We start from the raw sequence: 21,510 nt of genomic DNA, 5'->3' as shown, positions 1-21,510 counted from the left end.
CTCCCTTCAATTTCTCTTAATTGGAGCCTTGGATTCGTCCACTGCTTCTCAATCAATCTTCAATTATGTTCTTTATTTCAAGTGTTAAATTCCAAATTACCGCTGACAGTCTAAAATCAACAGATACATAACACAGTTTTCTAATAAATTGATTCTACAAAATTGACAAAAATATTTGCTAAACACGCTAAAAAGTAATTACTATTATCCAACCTAGTATCATCCACAAGAAAATATTATCAACGAAATACCTTCTCCCTATGGTGCTCCTTCGTGATTCGTGATTTAGGGATAATTTTCCCGGCATATACATGTCCTGTGCTGAGATCCGTTAATTCATGCACGCGAGCAAAGCCACCCTGGAAAAAATAAATATTCAGTACTAAAATCAAACCAAGGGAAGTATAGCAGGTCTTTAAATCTATACATTGAAGAAAAAAAAATAATAAAGATTAGATTCTTTTAGAAAAATAAATCTGTCCTTTTTGCTTGCTTGCTGGTCACTTTTAATTAGGTATTTTCATTGACGTTTTTTTTTTTTTTTTTGGTACATTCAGCAAAAAAATCGAAAATAGTCGCTTCCCCCTAGATTTCAGAAACAGATTTTGTCCGCCTCCCTATTTCCCACGATTGACCTTACTAGTCTCCCAGCAGATGCGATACTAGAAGGTCATCTACTTTAACAGAAAGTAGAGCCATAGTTACGGAGACTAATGACAAATCGTCGTCAGTGGCGCTTGGGCAAATTTATTTTATTTTTCACATATTTAACTTAACAGTTTTCCACATAGCTTCAGACAGAGGCGCAGGTAGGGTTTTCAGCGCCGGGTACAATGTCGGTTTCTACACCCCTCCCTTCCCCACTATTACTACCACTATATAAGTAAAGAGGATATAGTTTAGTTTAGTTTTTTTTTACTCAGTCCGGCAACCCCTTAGAGACTGTGCCCGGCGAAAGTCGTCCCCTAAGTATTGGTATTAAAATTGTTTTTTAACCAATGAAAGTATTAAAAACCAATTTGCATTTCTTTCTAGAATTTAAAATTATGGCTTAAGTTTAGTATTTAAGTTTTAAATTGTAGTCACAAGTAATTAATATCTTTTTCTTTTTAAAGATAGATACAATCGAACAAGTTTTGGAGCCCTTTAGAGTCTTTCGATATCGAACTTAACAAAAAGGATCAGTAGCAAAGAAATACAGGTACACTTTTAATAGAAAGCACCCAACGCAGACCCTAATTGCTAACACAGGTAGTCTAGGATTATAGGCTATTCACGGATTGCAGATCCCGAGTTTATCAAGAATTTTCGGCTTTATCCAAGCATAGTAATTATGTTGCTTAGCAGGTTAGTAATATGCTTCCAGAAAACACTGTCTAGCACCCTTCTTATTAATTTATCAAATCCGCTTGACGGAGTTTTACATAGATGCATTAAATTTCACCAAAATAAAGGTGTTTTTAAATTACATGTAATTTAAGGATCATTACTAGTTTGCTATACAAGTTAATTGATAACAACTCCTAAATTTTAGGGATGCTGCGAGCTAAAATCTGGCCATCTATTTTTTTTTCAAGTTAACCACGCCTCCCACTTTAATTTCTCAATGGTCCTTTTTCAGATAATATTATCGAATTCGTATTTGTTTGCCGCCTAAAGCACAATAAGAATATTCAATAAAACAAAAAAAAACATGTTTTGTTCATGACCGTTTTTATGAGAGCCATCTACCATATGCATTTTAGTTATGCTTTTTCTCTTTTAACTTTTGTATTTTTTACTGTCACTTTAAGGAGGGTAACTTGTAACACGGGTCATCTGTCGTATAATCAGAGCCGGGGCTAGGTTTTTGCACGAAGGAGGAGGTAAAAGAAAACTGCCTTCCCCTGCTGAACCCTTAATATTGTAAATAACACTTTTTGTCTAAAAATATTACAATTTTAGCTTGTTTTGGCACCCTGTGGTGGTTGTAACCTCCCTAGATCCGACCCAGTGTAAAATGCCCCAAAATGAAATCGGCTTAGTTTTTTAAGGTCAAATTAAAGAATTGCTTGATATAGTAATAAGATACTTGTCGGTTATTGGAAACACCCAAAAAGTTAAGTTAGGTTGATCCTAATGAAAAATAACAAAACATGATGATATAATAATACTTTTACAAGCAAAATTATGGAATCCTAACCCAACCTAAGGTAACCTACCCCCCCCCATAATGTGCAAATATATAGCCTAAATTATACAAGTTGAATGCATTCTGTCCAAGTCTAATGCATTGTATCATCCCCCACTTGTTTTTGTAGCTATGAAACCGGTTTTCTAAGATGTAACCTAAGCGTAATTCTTGAATGTGTTTCCAAGAACCGACAAGGACCGGTAACAATATTAAATTTGCTATTATGTAAAAAATGGGGGACATAGAGCATTCTCAATTAGGAATAAGGTAGATTGGTTCCCAGACATTTATAATATTAAAAACATATTAGAGAAAACTGAGATACGCCTTTTGGAATTGGACCAATATTACGCTCTCTGGTCCATTATTCTCCCAAACTATTAGGATGTATCTCCTGACGTTAATCTAAAATCAAAGTTGGCCTAGAGTTCTATTGATATCAATAGTAAAACAGCTAACAATAGAGGACACTGTTTGGGATTTATTGATCTTTCTAGTGCCACCTTTCATTTGAGTCGGTCCTCCCCCTTCATCTCCGATAATGATTTGAGATCAATGTTTCAATACTTGTATGAAAGAGACTCATCTATGAAAAAGAATCGAAAAATGTGTTTGCAATAAAATGAATAGCATCTGTTGCTTAAATTTCAACCACTGATTTCCCGTTCTCAAATTCACTTCGGGCCGACAGGAAAAAGTTATCCGATAGCTGTTGAAAGAATGCAGGATAATTCATAACATGGTAACTGGAGTTGAAAACGGCGCCTAGAGGACGAGAAGTTTTTACCAAAGATGCATCTGCAGTCTCATACAGGGTTTCCACCTGTTGAGAAAAAATCACTAGATTTTAGTGATTTTTTGGTGGATTTAGTGATTTTTTTTTGTTTAGGCCATATATAAAATATCACTAGAAATAGTGATAATCACTAAGGATGGCAACTCTGCTTTTATACGAAAGCTCTTAAAACCGAAGTGCATGGATGCTAAATGATTCACTTACCAAAATGAGGCGTTTTGGGTGTGATATTAAATAAAAAAAACAAGTTTTTTTAACTGAAAGTAAGGAGCGACATTAAAACTTAAAACGCACAGAAATTACTTCGTATATGAAAGAGGCTGCTTCCTCATCAACGCCCCGCTCTTTACGCTAAAGTTTGACTCTTTCTCTCAATTCTTCTTTTTAAAACAGTAAAAAACTTTAGCGTAAAGAGCGGGGCGTTGATGAGGAAGCAGCCTCTTTCATATACGAAGTAATTTCTGTGCGTTTTAAGTTTTAATGTCGCTCCTTAATTTCAGTTAAAAAAACTTGTTTTTTTTTATTTAATTTCTGAACGTTTTTGAATCAATGCATGTTTTGATTTTGGCTCTCCGCAGAGGAATAATCAAAACGAAATTTGCATATTTTTTTTTGGCTTAATGGCTTTCTTATAATTTTGATCGAATGATTTTGAGAAAAAAAGAGCGGGGGACGAAACCTAGTTGCCCCCCGATTTTTTTGGTTAATTAAAAAGGCAACTAGAACTTTTAATTTTTTACGAATCTTTTTATTGGTAAAAGATTTACGTAACTTATAAATTAGCTTACGTAAAGAACTTTTGTATTCTCATGTTTTTATTACATATATGAGGGGATTCGCCCCATCGTCAGTACCTCGCTCTTTACACTAAAGCTTAAATTTTATCCCAATTCATTAAGAATGACCCCCTGAATCACAAAAGCCGTAGAATAAGTAGTTGAAATTACTGAAAATACTTTAGCGTAAAGAGCGAGGTATTAGAAGGAGGTGAGCCCCTCATATGGGTAATAATTTCTGTTTGTTTTAAGTTTTATTGCTGTTCCTTACTTCCAGCTGAAAAAGCTTTTTCACTTTTATTTTTTAATTTTTTTTTTAAATAATGCTAGTAGCCTATATCCTGCTCTCCCTTCATGGAAATTTTCTTCTCCCATTACAAATTCTCTAAGGAAAGTTCCCCCAGCATATCCCCCTCTTCTCAACCCCTCCCCCAAACCAAAAAAATCCTCCTGAAAACGCCTGTATACTTCCCAATAACCATTACTATATGTAAGCACAGGTCAAAGTTTGTAACGTGTTGCCCCTCCCACGGGGGACTGTGGGGGAGTCAGTCGTCCCCAAAGACATAGTTATAAGGTTTTTCGACTACGCTGAATAAAATGGCTATCTCAGAATTTTGATCCGTTGACTTTGGGAAAATAATTAGCGTGGGAGGGGGCCTAGGTGCCCTCCAATTTTTTTGGTCACTTAAAAAGGGCACTAGAACTTTTCATTTCCGTTAGAATGAGCCCTCTTGCAACATTCTAGGACAACTGGGTCGATACGATCACCCCTGGGAAAAAGAAAAAAAACACAAAAAAAAAAAAAAAAACAAATAAACACGCATCCGTGATCTGCCTTCTGGCAAAAAATGCAAAATTCCACATTTTTGTAGATAGGAGCTCGAAACTTCTACAGTAGGGTTCTCTGATACGCTGAATCTGATGGTGTGATTTTCGTTAAGATTCTATGACTTTTAGGGGGCGTTTCCCCCTATTTTCTAAAATAACGCAAATTTTCTCAGGCTCGTAACTTTTGATGGGTAAGACTAAACTTGATGAAACTTATATATTTAAAACCAGCGATGCGATCCTTTTGATGTATCTATTGGTATCAAAATTCCATTTTTTAGAGTTTTGGTTACTTTTGAGCCGGGTCGCTCCTTACTACAGTTCGTTACCACGAACTGTTTGACTAAAAGCCTTCTCCATGCCTACACGTGTTATGTTCGCCCGTTGCTCGAGTACGCGTGCCCGGTGTGGGGTCCATCTGCTATCCGCACAGCGTACCTATTACGCGACATAGATTACGTCCAGAAAAGAGCAACAAGGATTATACTCCGAGACCGTGGCATACCCTACGATCAAGCCCTCGCTAAATTAAATTTATCTCCACTTAAAGTCCGGCTGGAACACCTTATTCACCAATTTGGAAAATTCATCCTAGCCAATAAGAGCCACCGATCACTACTACCCGAACCAGCCCCTCCCAATAGCCGAATTCGATTACGAAATAAACTCGTACCTCCTAAAGTACGAACCAATCGATACGCAAACTCATCTGTGCCTTTTTTCACATCAGTTTTTAATGCTGAGTTGTAGTGTGTAATTTTTGTTTAAATGTATGATTTTTGTGAAAAAACTGAATTTAGCTCTATGCTACGATAGTTTTTAAATATACCGATCTCTCTCTCTCTCTCTCTCTCTCTCTCTCTCTAATACGAGTGGAAAATGGCGACAGTGTCATAAAGAAAAATCCCTGAGGCCATCTAACACTGGTAATTTTTTCCCTTTAAACGTACTACCTAAACCTACGGCATAGTTGTCTTATCCCCAAGTCCAGTATACTAAAAAATAAAATTTAGCAGATCTTTCGTATGGTATCAAGATTTGTATTTAGGCGCTCGAGGCTCCAAGGAGCGTTCTGGAGATGGCCCCAAACTACCGTTCAGTTACCACTACGTTTCAGAGCAATCATTAAAAATTGCATCATTACAACAGTTATGATCCGAACATTTTTTTACTTTATTAAGATTAAGGGTTCTAGGCATCCTTTTTCAAAGGGAAGAAAAATGATATATCTCAATGGATAATGCATGTTTGGACAACTCCAAAAAATGCAGGAATAAGAATTAAATAAGGCAAAACATTTTCCCGCGTAACAGAGACACAAGATATCTTTAAATGATTAAAAAAAACTAAGTTCCTCGAATGCGGCCTTAATAACAGAAGAAAAGACGGAAAATTAGAACCACGGACACGCATAAAGGTGCGTTTGTAATCTTCATTAGAAAACTCTTAAATCCGAAGTGTAAGGAAACTAATAAGAGGGGGAAATGGTACCAGATTTTCTGAAAAGAAAATCTTGCCGCCATCTAGCGATTGCAATTTTACCCCCTTTTTTAACCTACCCGAACCTAGGGCATAGCTGTCTTCCCCCCCCCCCAGTCCAGTATACTTGAAGACAATTTTGAATTGGCGAGCAGAATACTTTATAGACTTGTTTTTAGGGCTCAGGGCTGGCTACAAGGAGCGTTTTGGAGATTTATCCAAACACCCCCACTCCCCCTTCAGTTAGCGACTATGTGTCATAGCAATCATTAAAATGGTATGCAAGTATGATTTGAATTTTTTATTTTATTTAAGAATAAGGATTACAATCATATTTACAAAGAGAAGAGTAACAACTACATACAACAATTTGACGCTGGTATATCTAGATGGATTAAAGCTTATTTGGATAACTACCAAAAGAAAAAGAAAATGATTAAAGCGAGACCTAACACTCCCTTGTGCAACAGCGACACAAGATATCCATAAATGTTTCAAAACACAAGTTCCACGAATATAGTCTTAATAACAAAGAAAAACGGAACCATAGACACGCATGGAAACGATCTGTAGGAATTCTTTCGAAAATAACCTAAGACTCTTATACTTTTGACTCGAGAGGACAAAATATTCCACATATCGAGGTTCCTGAAACACTTAGAATTTATTTCTTCTAACCGTACTTTTTTTCTTAACAAATTACTCATACTACCTAGCCATGTACCCAGGAATTTTTTCAGGAGGAGGGCCAATAAAAAAAAAGGTAATTTCATAATTCGAATAAGAAGTGTCCATAAATTTTGAAAAACTTAGGATCCTGGGGGACCCAGGCACCTAGGTCTCATCTCCTGTGCAGGCTCTTAACGCTACCAATTACTATGATAATTTGGTTGACTGAACTTTTGGCAGGTGAACCGGCCGAGGAAACCAATTCTTGTTATCATGTTCATTTTCTTTCAAATTTGGCCATAAAACTTTCCGCCTGAAACCATTAATCTAAATGATCATTAACATGTAATGCTTCAACGAAAAAAGAGATATAAACATAAAATGTAATCATGGTTACTCTCGAAATAAATAAATTACTCCAGTCTAGCAATCTCCTTAATGTAATGAAATAAGGTGCGTACTAAGATTAAGTATTGGCGACACTGATTTTTGAGTATTGGCGACAGTGGCGACACTGGAACAGAGTGTGACTCTGTTTATACATTAAATTAAAAAAAAAGTTTTTTTTTAACTGCAAGTAAGGAGTGACATAAAAACAAAACGAACAGAAATTATTTCGTATTTTAAAAGGGTTGTCCCCTCCTCAACACCCCGCTCTTTACGCTAAAGTTTGACTCTTTGTTACAACTCTACTTTTAAAACAATAAAAAATACTTAGCGTAAAGAGCGAGGTGTTGAGGAGAACCCTTTTAATGTACCGAATAATTTCTCTTCGTTTTGTTTCTGATGGTGTGATTTTCGTTAAGATTCAGTGACTTTTAGGGGGTGTTTTCCCCTATTTTCTAAAATAAAGCAAATTTTCTCAAGCTCGTAACTTCTGATGGATAAGACTAAACTTGATGAAACTTTCGTTTTTAACTTTCGTTTTTTAGAGTTTCGGTTACTATTGAGCCGGGTCGCTCTTTACTACAGTTCGTTACCACGAACTGTTTGAAAATTAATAGTTCTTATAGGAAAAAACGCAACGAGAATAGAGTTCAGTTCTAGACTAATACGTCCTAAGCAGGAAACATAGTTTTAAAGATACCCACTGGATACAAATCCAAAAAGAGGGTGCCTAAAAATTACACCGAAAAGGACAAACATTATTCGCAAGATTTTTCACGAGCAAATTATATTTTTAAGGGGAATAAACATATAAAATTGAGGAAACTCAGGAAAATGTAATCTAGAAAAAAAATTTAGAATGATAAACAACAAAATAAAAGATAGGCATTTGAGAACTTTCAGTGTTCAGATATGAAAAGATGCTAAACTTATTTGTTTAATTAATCAAGAACAAAGTAATTTTTCGATTGAAACTAAAGTGATGTCAAAACTTTAAAATGAACAAAAATTATATCGTTTTATTATATATATATATATATATATATATATATATATATATATATATATATATATATATATATATATATATATATATCATGAAAAGAGAAATCACCAATGCTACAGCACAAACACAAAAAAAAAAAAAAAAAAAAAAAAAAAAAAAAAAAAAAAAAAAAAAAAAAAAGACAGAAGGAGAAAAGGAAGACTGTTTTCCTAAATTAGTGATTAATATAGACCAGCACTTGAATGAGGCCTTAACCCTACTCATCCATACAATCACATAGGTCAAACAGCATAGCCACACACAATCAACCATAAAGAATAATCCATGGACAGGCAGTCATGTCGTCAATAAGTATAAGTCGTCATTTACCGAACAATAGAAAAAATAATATAGACAAATAATTCAGAGGCAACACCCAACATAAGGGCTCATCAGGAGAATACACTGGCCTATATAGGGTTTCGCCACTCTAAATTCTCTACCCAGCACAGTGTTGTGGCTACCACAGAATATCCATGGCATCCCCGCGTCAGGTATCACCCCCAAAATACATGCCTATGAAAAAAAAAACAGCAAATGTAAAACAACCAAGTAAAACCAAAACAAGCTTATCCTGTTAATATATCCCTCCCTTTAGCAACAATAGGTAAACTAAATATTATAAATTTTACCAAATCACAAATATTAACACATTGCAAAAAACCTGAATGAACTAAACAATTATAGAATTCACCTTTACCATGTGGCTAATTTTTTAAAAAATCCGCTCAATTAGAAACACAATTCAAAATAAATGGCGCTGTGACAACATTTCTCGAACCTCCGAAATTAGTTAAAAATTTCTTTAAGTATTTCTAGATAATTCTTTTGATATTTATTTAAAAGTTCGTTATAATGAAAACTAAATTTTTTAAATTGCCAAGTTAATTTATTTGCAGAAAAACCTCTTGATATCAATTTTTGGCTTAAGATTTTACATCTATTTTTAAAATCAATATAATTACTACAAATCCTTGCATAACGAAGTAACTCTGAGAAAAACGCTGAATATGTGATATTTGAGTGTATATTACTTTCAGGGAATGGGAAACTAATCACTTCAAAATCAAAATCATCCGTTTTATTATACATTTTAAAACTTAATTTATTATTATCACAAATATTAATATTTAAATCTAAGAAATGATCTTCATGACCAGCGCCATGACTAGGCTCAAGAATAAGCACTGATGGATATATATTTTAGAAATATCAATGAAATCCTTACAATTTAAGACCAAAATATCATCTAAATATCTTTTATTATTTGACAAAGCATGTTTTAAATTAATTGGATTATTCTTATCCATCATATATTTATATTCTAGTTGACTTAAAAACAAGTCAGCTATTATATAAATGGGCTGGCATTCCCCCCCATGGAATTCCCATAATTTGCTTGTACAAATCACCCCCAAATCTTATATAAGTATTGTATAAAACAAATTCCAATAACTCAAAAATCATATCCAAGCTGTAACATCTGAAGTTAACTGTAGTATTAAAGCAGTTTGTCCATATAGCTTTTTTATTATAAATGTCTATTTTTAAGAACCTTTTACTAGATAAGAGGAAAGATTTCTTTATAACAGTTTTTAAATTATCAAACACTAAATTAAGTGATAAATTAGTATACATTGTCGCAAAATCGAAAGACTCAATTCTTTTAGCTGAAACCATTGTTAAAGAATCTATCACCTGCAGTGAATTATTAACACTCCAATATGGATTAAAATTCGAAAAATTTTTAATACCAGAACAATAGGTTTTAAGTTTATTTACAATTTCCTTTAAAATTAAAGAGAGGTCAGTAGCAGCAATGCGGGTTGGACATTTAGCTGCTCCAGCAATAAACCGTGGTTTAGGGGGATTCTTATGAAATTTTACAGTCCAATATAGGAAAGGGAACTTTTTATCATTGTCATTTATTTTAATATTAAAATTTTTAAAAAGTATTTCTTCAGTCTTTTCAATTAAATTATCATCCTCTATATTTACCTTTTCATAAACATTAGTTGTGCATAACTCCCTTTTTAAGATATCACAATACAGCTTCTGACAAATTATGGCAAAATTATTATTAGCTTTATCCACTGACACAATTACAAATTCATTCTTTAGATTAGCAATTGCTTGTTTAATCTTCGCATTATAAAATAATGATTTAGTGTTACTATTTTTTAAGTTAGAATATATTTTATTTCTTACTCTACTAATAATTAAATTCTTCCAACTTTGAAAACTCTCTTTATTTTTATTCTCTTTCTTACACCACTTATCAATAAATAAATCAAAATCATTTTCCAAGCCATCAAGAACACTCGATGGTTTCAGATGATGAGAAAGACGGAAATTAGCCCCTTTATTCATTATAATTTGAAGATCATCTTGCTTTATTATTGACAAGTCCCCTGTTATAACATGTTTGTAAGTAGGATTTACAAATGGGCCAAGTTGCTTACAATTACAAACCGGTTTCCAATTTATATCACTATCTAGTTTTTTTAGTATTAAATTATAATTAAAAATAATTTGCCCAATAGTTTTTGAAAATTTATAAGTTAAAACTGGACTATCATTATAATTTAAATTACTAGGAAGGGCCTGTTTCACATGCCGCTGATTTAAAATTTCTGGTAAATTAATATCTTCAATCTGCTTACAAGTAAAATTAATAGGTAAATATAATCTGTTATCCTTATTACTAATCTTATCGAACTTTTTCTTTTTTGAAATAAATTTCGTTTTAGTTAGAATGCAAATTGTATCACATATTACTTTAAAATTATAATCAAGAGCTGTATTATTCTTAACAATCCAGAAAAGTTTGATTAAATTCCTCTTGGATAAATTATTTGGACACTTTATTACAGAAATCATACCCCTAGATTCAAGTGGCTGGCATAGATCTATAGAAAGCATATGTACATCTAATTCATTTTTTCTATTATTTTTCCTATGTCCTCTCGATCGTTTTTTACGTTTAGTAGGACAAGTAAAAGAAGGATGGTCCATAAAACCATCAATACATTTAACAACAACATGGGACATGTCACCATATTTTGCTACACGATCATTTAGCCCAAAAGGATAGGCTGTACCAAGAGTATGGATCCAGAAATCCTCCTGTTTACGTAGTCTATTATTCTTCTCTTCTTTATTTAAATTTTCTAATTCTAAATTTTCTAAAATTGTGACAGTTATATCTGATATGGAACATTTACCATTATTACAATGTTGAACTAGATAGTTATTAGTTTTTTCATTATTAACTGTTGTCTTGTGTCCAGAAAATCTTTTATATATATTATTAATTGTTTCCCCCACATATTGTAGGCAGCATTTATTACATTCTAATAGGTAAATTACATTGGTTGTTCTACAATTAACATTACCACGTAACTTGCATGCAAAATTTTTATTATACAATGTACTTTTAACAGAAGTCCGTGGGACAAAATGATCTTGGCAAAGAAAACAACGACTTATATATATATATCTATATATATATATATATATATATATATATATATATATATATATATATATATATATATATATATATATATATATATATATATATATATATATAGCCTATATGCTAATCATTTTCGATGGCTTCCTTACCATGAACAGTACGAAAAGCTCAGAAGTATGAGCAGTTCACATTTACCAGAAGCCTTATTTTTTGAGTATATGGTCTCATTTGGTCTCTCAGTTTGTTTTTCTATTTTGCTTTCCTTACAATTCAACGTCGAATATGAGACTAACTGAATTTCCTATTGGTTGTGGATGTATTCCCTAGCAATATTCCAGCTCAGATGTAGGAAATACAGTAAGATAAATAATAAGACATGGTCTCTTGTCATCCAACATGCACATAATATGTTTTGGTTTCGTTCGAACTCCCCTGACACATTCCATGAAAATTTCACCTTAATACCATTATCCTCAGTAGTAGCAGTAGTCGTAGCAGCAGAAGCAGTATTCTTAGTAGCATGTAACTAGTGCTTATAGTTAGTTCAATATCCCCCTCAACTTATCCTAAAAGTTTCAACTTAAAAATCAAAGTTCTTCCTGGGATATCGCTATTACAACCTTTTGACAACCTACGTGCACAGTGTGTGTTTTAATTTAGTCCAAAATCTCTCTAAGAGTATTTCATGAAAGTTTAACGTTAATACCCTTGGGATCAGTAGTAGTAGCAGTCGCAGTAGTAGTAGCAGCATACATATAGCGTCTTCTGTTATTTTACAACATCTTCTAACATGCCCTGAAAGTTTCAACTTATTCAGGGAATTCAGGAAGAATAAGTCTTATTTAGTCTCTCAATTTACTTTTCTATTTTGCTTTCCTTACAATTCAATGTCGAATATGAGACTAACTGAATTTCTTATTAGTTCTGGATGTATTCCCTAGCAATATTCCAGCTCAGATGTAGGAAATTCAGTAAGATCTAAGTCTTTCCCAAGGCTACAAGTAAAATTACTCTTCTACAAATAATGTTTGCATGGATAGCTTTTCATAAGATACAAGTGATAAGGGGTCTCTTTTTTTCGTAAAAATTGATTTTGAAATTCAATCATTTTTTACATTAAATATGGCACACAAACTGGACTTAATAAAAGTGGAGCTGAACCCTGATCATATTCTAATCAGTGGAAGAGGAATCATTATTTGGGTCGTACACTTTTTCAGGGTACAGTTCTTATTGTCAATTTGTCTTTTTGGTACTTGTCAGTTATTGGAAACACATCCAAGAATTATGCTCAAGTTAAATCTATGAAAACCAGTTCCGTAGCTAAAAAAACAAGTGATGGATGATACAATGCAATGGACTTAGACAGAATGTAGACTTGAATAATTTGGGCTATATATCTGTGAAGTGGGGGTTAGACTAGGTTAGGTTACGTTAGATTGGGTTTCCATAATTTTGTTTCCAAAGTATTATTTTATCATATTTTGTTATTGTTCATTAGGATTGACCAAACTTCACTTTTGGGTGTTTTTCCAATAAGCAACAAGTGCATTTCTATTTCTTACTTTACTTCCCAAAGCACGACCATTCGTAGATCCTAAGTAGACCATTCAACTAATAGAAAATGTTCCCTTTTCCATTGGCTCCCTCTGCAAATATCGATACCCCTGTGTGATGCTGGGAGCATTAGCGGGATGTTTGTTGGGATTATAATAGTTTTTAGTGAATGTCAAGATATGGCTCGGATTTCAATACCAGATTTATAATCATCGTACCTATGTGATGTGTTTTGACTTTCGATGGCAAAGAGAAATTACAAAACTGGACTATTTCTACTTATATCAATTAATGAAAAATGACTACATTTTTGAAAATGTCATCCGACGATGACGAAAGCAAAAGACAAGTTCCCAAGCCCAGGACATCTTAATGCTCAATTAAATAAGGCAATACTAGTGATATTGTCTGGACGATGTACCAGAACATACGTAGTGACGGGACTGGTTTAGCTAATGTTCATCAGAAGTCCGTAACAAAATAAATCAGAACACAAAATCTTGAAATTACGGTCCTGAAACTAGTCTTTTTAAGAATCTGACAACAACAAACATTCGTCATAACTCCCCACGAAAATCTACCGATCACACCTGCGGTTTGGATGCCCCTAATCGTACACTAAAATGAGGTCAGCTAAGGTGCTCAGAAAAGCCAATCATGCTTTATTTGAGATCTGGCACAGAATTTTTACTTTCTGATATCCCCCTCCCCCGATACAAATTTAGGTACGCTACTGCACAAAATTTAGTTGTACAAAGTTTGGCTTAAGCCAAAGGTCAAGGGCCTGTTACTGTTTATCCTCAGTGTTTCCACTTTCGGTAACGCTGTTCCAAATAAAATATTTTAATAAAATAAAAGTAACACCATTAGATTCCTCATTTTATGCTTCTTTTCAATATAAAAGTTGCTCTGATGGTCCCATATATAGCCCTAATGACCTATTTCTCCATTCATTCAATCCAGTTATAGGTCATACGTCCTTTGCTTCAGCAGTCTTGATACTATCTGCGTCTGTGATTGAGTGAGTAATTTACCAAAACATATTCGAAATGATTTTAATAAGTGGATTAAAATGGAAGGGAACATAATAATCCGATAATTAAAATATACTGCATACTATAAGGCAAGAACTTCACTGTTTTAGTGTTATGTTTTGGTTTCTTATAGAGCTATATCTGGGACCATCAAAGTGTGGGGGGGTGTACATTGTCAGAGTAACGACAATTATATCGAAAGAGATTATACAATAAGAAGCCTAATGATCAAGATACTTTTATTCTATTAAGATGATAAGACGTATCCTCTAGAAGAGCCCCTTTCCTAAAGCGTTACCCACTTCTCTTTTCAAAGAATCATTTAAACGTCGGTGATTTTCAGTAGTAAACTGGTTGATTGAATTGGAAGTCGATAAATCTTCCAAAAATGAGATAGAGTAAACACTATCCCAGATGTATGTAGTATTTTGCCTTCGAGTCGTTTTAGTTTTGCTTCTACCTCTGATCCAGTATAAAAATTAAATAAAAAAAACAAGTTTTTTTAACTGAGAGTAAAGAGCGACACTAAAACTTAAAACGAACAGAAATTACACCGTTTATGAAAGGGGCTGCTCCCTCCTCAACACCCCGCTCTTTAAGCTAAAGTTTGACTCTTTCTCCCAACTCTACTTTTTAAAACAGTAAAAAAAACTTTAGCGTAAAGAGCAGGGTGTTGAGGAGGGAGCAGCCCCTCCTCCTCAATTTTTGATCACTTAAAAGGGCACTAAAAATTTTCATTTCCGTTAAAATGAGCCCGCTCGCAACATTCTAGGACCATTAGTTCGATACGATCACCCCTGGGAAAAAAAACAAATAAACACGCCTCCGTGATCTGAATTCTGGCAAAAAATACAAAATTCCACATTTTTGCAGATAAGAGCTCGAAACTTCTAAAGAGGGGTTCTCTGATACGCTGAATCTGATGGCGTGATTTTCGTTAAGATTCTATGACTTTTAGGGGGCGTTTTCCCCTATTTTTTAAAATAAGGCAAATTTTCTCAGGCTCTTAACTTTTGATATGTAAGACTGAACTTCATGAAACTTAAATATTTAAAATCAGCATTAAAATGCGATTCTTTTGATGTAGCTATTGGTATCAAAATTCCATTTTTTAGAGTTTTGGTTACTATTGAGCCGGGTCGCTCCTTACTACAGTTCGTTACCACGAACTGTCTGATTTAGACAGCGTAATCATTCCCTATCTCAACCATTAGCCAAAGCCGCACCGAAATGCAAGTACTCCGGAGAACATTTAAACAAGTAGAAACATAAGCGACATTAGATTTTTTCACGGGTAGACAAGTCAGATTTCTCTAGAACGCTAAACTTAGCCTAACCTTTGTAAGACTAACTTTTAAAGAATCTAATTTTAAATTAATTTATTCGAATACATATATAAAAATCGGTCATTAATAATGTAATGTTATTATTAGCCGTTTTTAGGAATTACAAGTTCGTTTCTAAGGCATTTTGAGAAAGTTTCTGCCAAAATACGTGCTCCAGGGCAATATATACTGAACCTCTAATGGCAGATTAACGAGAAAGAGCTGTTTGTATGCGCCGATACTGCAGTAGTCAAAAGATACTGAGTTTGATTTATACTCTATAAATTTATATACAGCATTCCGGTCCTACCGACATCTCTAGAGAGGAGCACCAAACCTAGTATTTATGTAGGCAATATATTTTGTCACTTTAACATCAACATTGTAAGTTATGGCCACTTATAGAGATCTCTGCCGCTTAACTGCTACAACATTGAATCAAAGCGCATTCCATGCTGTACGACGACCTTGTGATTCACAATAAGTCGATAAGCATCCAGATGGCGTTCACTTTTCCAAGTGTCAACCGTCATCTTTTTACTGACGGGGACATGTAATTATGATTCATCTGAGCCATTTTGTTTATGTTAGGCTTGACAGACAATTTTATGACGAAACAGCTAAATAGCAGTTCGACTAGGGATAAATCCTTTTATTAGACATTGAAAAAAAAAATCAAAAAATATACTGGATATTTTGATAACATATGCAGTATATTTTTTTTTAGTTTTTTCACGGTCTAATAAAAGGATTTATGGTAAATTTTTCATATTATCGACTTACGAATAGAGTGAACATTCCACTCGATGCGTTTTTTAATATTCTTTACGAATATAATAATCGCTTATATCGCAAATTCAAATTTAAGCACTTTTTGGGCTCATGAAAATGACCAAAATATTTTTAGTTTTTGGGTATAAAAAAGGCTTAGGTATAAAGAGGTCGATATTCGTCAGTCAATAATACGAACAGCGAAAAATTTACCGGATTTATCCCGGTACTTGTAGGTATTAGAAACATTCAAGAATTACGCTTATGTAATGTCTCAGAAAACCGGTTTCCACTACAAAAACAAGTAATGTTTTGGCCTTGAAGTCCAATGTTTGAAGTGAAGTCCAATGCCTTGGACTTCACAGAATGTATTGGACTTTTATAATCTGGGCTATATATTTGCACATTAGGGATGCGGTGGGGGTTAGGTTATGTTACGTTGGGTTAGGTTTCCATAATTCTGTTTCTAAAGCATTATTTTATTAGTATGTTTTCTTAATTTCTAATTAGGATTAACCCAACTTCACTTTTTGGGTATTTCTGATAACCGACAAGTACCTTTATTCCTATTCGAAGTGTTATTTATCGTCATGAAAAGAAAGTGTGATTTTTGAAATTACCAACGAAGGGGCTCATCCTTCCTAATAAATACGATGGCTACTCAAACAAAATACGACATAACAGAAGAATCCTACACAAAGATCATTTTATCTAAACAGTTTGCATGATTTGAGCCTTTTAGAAGACATTTGACTAAGTCTGCATTTAACATTACTAGAGGTTATAATGTCAAAATGCATGACTAACTGTATCGTTACGAGATTATTCCCTATGAAAAAGAATCAATAATCTAAAAATGATACAAATTTCTTGTTGTCCATTACTCAACGTTTATTTTAGAAGCAAATTTTACTGCGTTTACCCTAAAATGTGTTTGGAAACATTTTCTTTATTCAAAAAAAAAAAAAAAAAAAAAACTATAAACAATGCTCATCAAATGAAAAAATGGTAATGAGTTCTTTTAACATTTTATTTTTCAAGTGTAAATCTTTGTTTATGCTACATGCTACACACCAAAATAACTTCCGTGTCTCCGCAAATTGAACATAATAATTAACCGCAATCTCGTCTCTAAATGACTTCTCCACATATCTTTTCATAATGCAATAATCTATTAGTTTAATAGATTCAACATTTTATATCCACATGATGAAGTAATAAAATAGATTAAAATACAAGGTATGTTTATGTATATGGTGGAAACAAATAAAATATATGACTAAAACGACTACATACATTAGAGGAAAAGTCGATCAAACGTGAAGAAAAAAATCTATAGAAATTTAGTTAGTGGGGTGTGTAAAATTCCTTGTTCTTTAGGGAAGTTTTATACTGATAGACCTCACCAACGATTTCTTGAACGATTTATTGAACATCGCAACTCAATAGAAAAAAAACTACAATTAAGCAAACCTCCTGAAACTTTGGTTTAGGCTTTGGCTGATCACATTTTCTTTCATCCTGAAAATTTTGTACAATTTTATCAGACCACCGCTATTTCTAATGATAGAGGTTTTCTCAGTGGGCGAATGAGGCTATAGAAATAAAAAAACATATGTTTGCTAATCTTTCAATCAATAGAGATGCTGGAAACTTAAATATTGACCCAATTTATGATATTCTTTTCAAAAATGAACCAATAGTAAATAAGGGAATTTAGATTTAAGCAAGATTATTAGCAAACATATTTTTGCAAACATATATTTGCTAATCTTTCAATAAATAAAGACACGGGAAATTTTAATATTGACCCAATTTATGATATTCTTTTGAAAAATGAACCAATAGTTAATAAGGGAAATAAGATTTTACATAATCACCAGGGGACGAGATTGCCTACTAAACCAAAAAGAATTGCTTCACTAATAGCTAACAAGATGATTATTTCGCAACAGAATAATTAACTTCATTTCAATATTTACTTTTTTACTCATTTACTTTGATGTTCTCATTGAAGTAACTCTAATAGCTTCTGTGATCTATGTGGATCCGTTGCGACAATCGTATTTTATCAATATTGGCGGTGGTTTTATTTGTTTTTAGTTTATTTTAGTAATTTTTACTTTATGTGCTGAAGATGCCTGGTTTACATATCCGCACTGTTATCTCTACTGGTTGCAGTCTAGTTTGTTGTCTCTTCATTGAGTTTTTTCTCTCTTTGTTGTTTTTTTTCTTATCTTGAGCATAACAAGAAGAAAGTCAGATTGGATTCATCAATCTAATTTGTATAAACTTCCTACAAAAGCTACTGTTCATTTTTGGACCTTCCCAATTCCAGGCTAGAAAACATCTTCCAGTCACATTTCTAAGGTATTGCCATCGAAATTTCGTATTTAATTGGCTCGTGATCAATTTGTTTTAATAATCGCCAATCACGCAACGTATAGGCCTGATCAAAGGGTCTTCTATTGCGTGTCAAGGGTGCATACAAAAGTGTACCTCAGGTCCTGTTTCCGACTCAACTAAATGAATCTCCCACAACACGAATACTCCAGCTACGAGTCTATCGAATGTGTATCCTCCACTTTGCACAAAGCAACAGTTCGCGCCAACTTATGGTAAATAGCAAGGCCATTTATATTAAAGATTTTTAGTGCATACCATTGTGCAATCTATAAACCCGAGTATTCTTATTTAAAGTTTCAAAAAACAAAATCTCCAGCCAATACATAGTTCTTTTACCCCCCGCAGTATTTTTTTTATTTTTAGTCAAAACAGTGGAAAGCAATATAACTAATAATGAATACCCCATGGAGTTCTATCACTTGCCACGTTTTCTGAGAAAGCCCCTTGCTCTGCCAAGGTTTTATCTAAAAAAAAATGTGTCAAAGAAGGAAAACAAACTTGACAAGAATTAAATGTCGGCTCTACAATGTGCCGATGACAAACTTGAATAATATTAACGTCGCTAGAACATCCTGAAATATAGTATTTCTATTAACAACAGACAAAATAATATAATGAAAGATTTATGGTTCTCGAAAAACATTTTTTTAAGTATAAAAACCACACAGTACCACATTCAATGAATGTTAGGGAATTATAAAGACCGAGAATATATATTAAACTTTTCTGAAGGTTCGATATTCTAGAGGAAACTTTAAAGGACATCAAAACAAATACATTTTTTGCCCCCTGGATCCATCCTAGGTCAACGCGATTTCCTTCGATTTTTATTTTGTTTGTTTCAAAATTATGTAGTTATTAGGGCAGTAGCCTTCCACGTTCGTGTCACTGTTGCCGCATTTAACCATGGAAATATATAAGCAAAACTAATTCTTTAAATCTGACAATGATTTTCCCTCGTAAAAATTCAATGTGAGCAAGCTATTAATCCATAAAAGCAACTCGTCAAGGCCGTATCCCAGGGGGTATGAGCCCCCTTTCCCCGAAATGTTTGTCCCACTCGTAAAAAAACTTAACAAAAATGAATATAAACAAATTTTTGATTCGTTTTTAAAGTTTTTTTGTACCCCCCCCCCAGACAAAATTCCTGGATACGGCTCTACAACTAGCCCCTCAAAGGATAAGCTGTTTGGTATCATATGTTTTGAGTTTATTTTCTTGCTAATTTTTAACCCGCGTTTGTTTTTTGTTTTTAATTTGGCGCCCATTTAGCTGCAAGTGAAGATCTTTTTCATTGAGTTCCCGATTTTTCCTAATTTTTATATATAAACCAAATATATATATATATATATATATATATATATATATATATATATATATATATATATATATATATATATATATATATATATGTTATGCGTGTGTGTGTGTGTTAGTTTCCGCTTCACAAATAAAAAAAAAATATTATTTTATTTCCATGGTACTTAAAAGTGCCAAGGACATTAGAATTATATCTGGATTTTCCTGATTACGGAAAAACTAACGTTTTACAGATATAAAGAGTGAGATGTTTCTACAATCGAACGGGTTAGCTCAATGTAAAGGCGCATAAAGCACCCTTTCACGTTTTACGGGTTATGCGCTGTACTGAAAACACAAGACATGGTGCCTTTTGGATTTATCATAAGAAAATAAGAAATCTTGAGAGACTTGGCTTCGTGGCACCAAAACTGTGAACATTATATTTTACAAAAGCTAGGGTGACGGATTAGAATTCTTTACTCGAAAGTACTATCTCTAGAAAACTACGCAATATTTCCTAAGAAAATTATCGAAAATATATGTTCTAAGTAAAAGTTAAGGGAATAGATGTAAAAGATTCAAAAGCAGTTGAACCCAAGGCATATAATAGCTTTTTCCCGTCCCAAACCTTGTGTCAGATTTCCAAAACAAAACATTAGTTTCTCCCATTAAAGCAGCAATGTTTGATTATCAGTATCATTCTGAAAGTGTTCTAAACATGTTTTTAGTTTTCAATGAACATAAGAAAAATAATGCAATCTTTTAGGGGTAGGGGGTCATACCTGAAGACACTATGCGGTGTACCTCTTAGACGCGTTCGATCCCATGCCTTCCTTTCGAAACATCATGTTTTTTATTGTCCCAGCAATGCCCTCAATCATTTCATGTAAATCATCAGTTCTGTTCATTGATTTACACACACACCCCACAGGAAACAAATTTCAGTATATTCTTCTGGTCCGACCTAATTTAACTTTAGTGACCCTATGAATCATCGATCTAGGGCAATTTTTTCTACTCTTGAGAATAGCACCTGACATATTGATTTGCACTGGTGTCCTACTTAAAGTCCACATACTCTATCCCTCATATTCATGTGAAAATAACAGCTCAATAAACACTTCCTGATTTAATTCAGGCATACAGATAAACTGACACAAAGTTATGAGAATCCATTACATTAGACAATGAACGCGATATGTTTGTGCGGTTTACTTTATAAACTTTTACCTAAAGAGCTAATACCGATGAAAGAGAACTGAGACAGCACTTCAGATGAATGTCTAGGATCCAATTATATATATATATATATATATATATATATATATATATATATATATATATATATATAGCCCGGCGCCTTTGCGGCCGTTCCCCGGCAATCGGCACGCGGCAGGCTTCTATACAGTCAAAAAAGGGTGCCTCAGAAAGGGCAGACCAATCTTATTCCCCTCCGCTAAAAAAAATATACCTATAAAGAA

At 33.5% G+C, this 21,510-nt stretch overlaps 1 protein-coding gene across 1 annotated transcript in view; it reads right to left on the bottom strand.

Moving 5' to 3' along the window:
* LOC136037912 (serine/threonine-protein kinase PLK1-like) overlaps nucleotides 1–21,510 on the bottom strand; it is a 133,022-nt gene that overhangs the window by 90,078 nt on the left and 21,434 nt on the right. The window contains exon 2 of the mRNA XM_065720767.1: nucleotides 252–359. Within this exon, the coding sequence (XP_065576839.1) occupies nucleotides 252–359 (108 nt within the window). The remainder of the gene's footprint in view (nucleotides 1–251; nucleotides 360–21,510) is intronic.

Source organism: Artemia franciscana, chromosome 17 (assembly GCF_032884065.1).
Source record: "Artemia franciscana chromosome 17, ASM3288406v1, whole genome shotgun sequence".
In the NCBI taxonomy this organism is placed as follows: domain Eukaryota; kingdom Metazoa; phylum Arthropoda; class Branchiopoda; order Anostraca; family Artemiidae; genus Artemia; species Artemia franciscana.
This window is presented reverse-complemented; position numbering and strand designations above follow the sequence as displayed.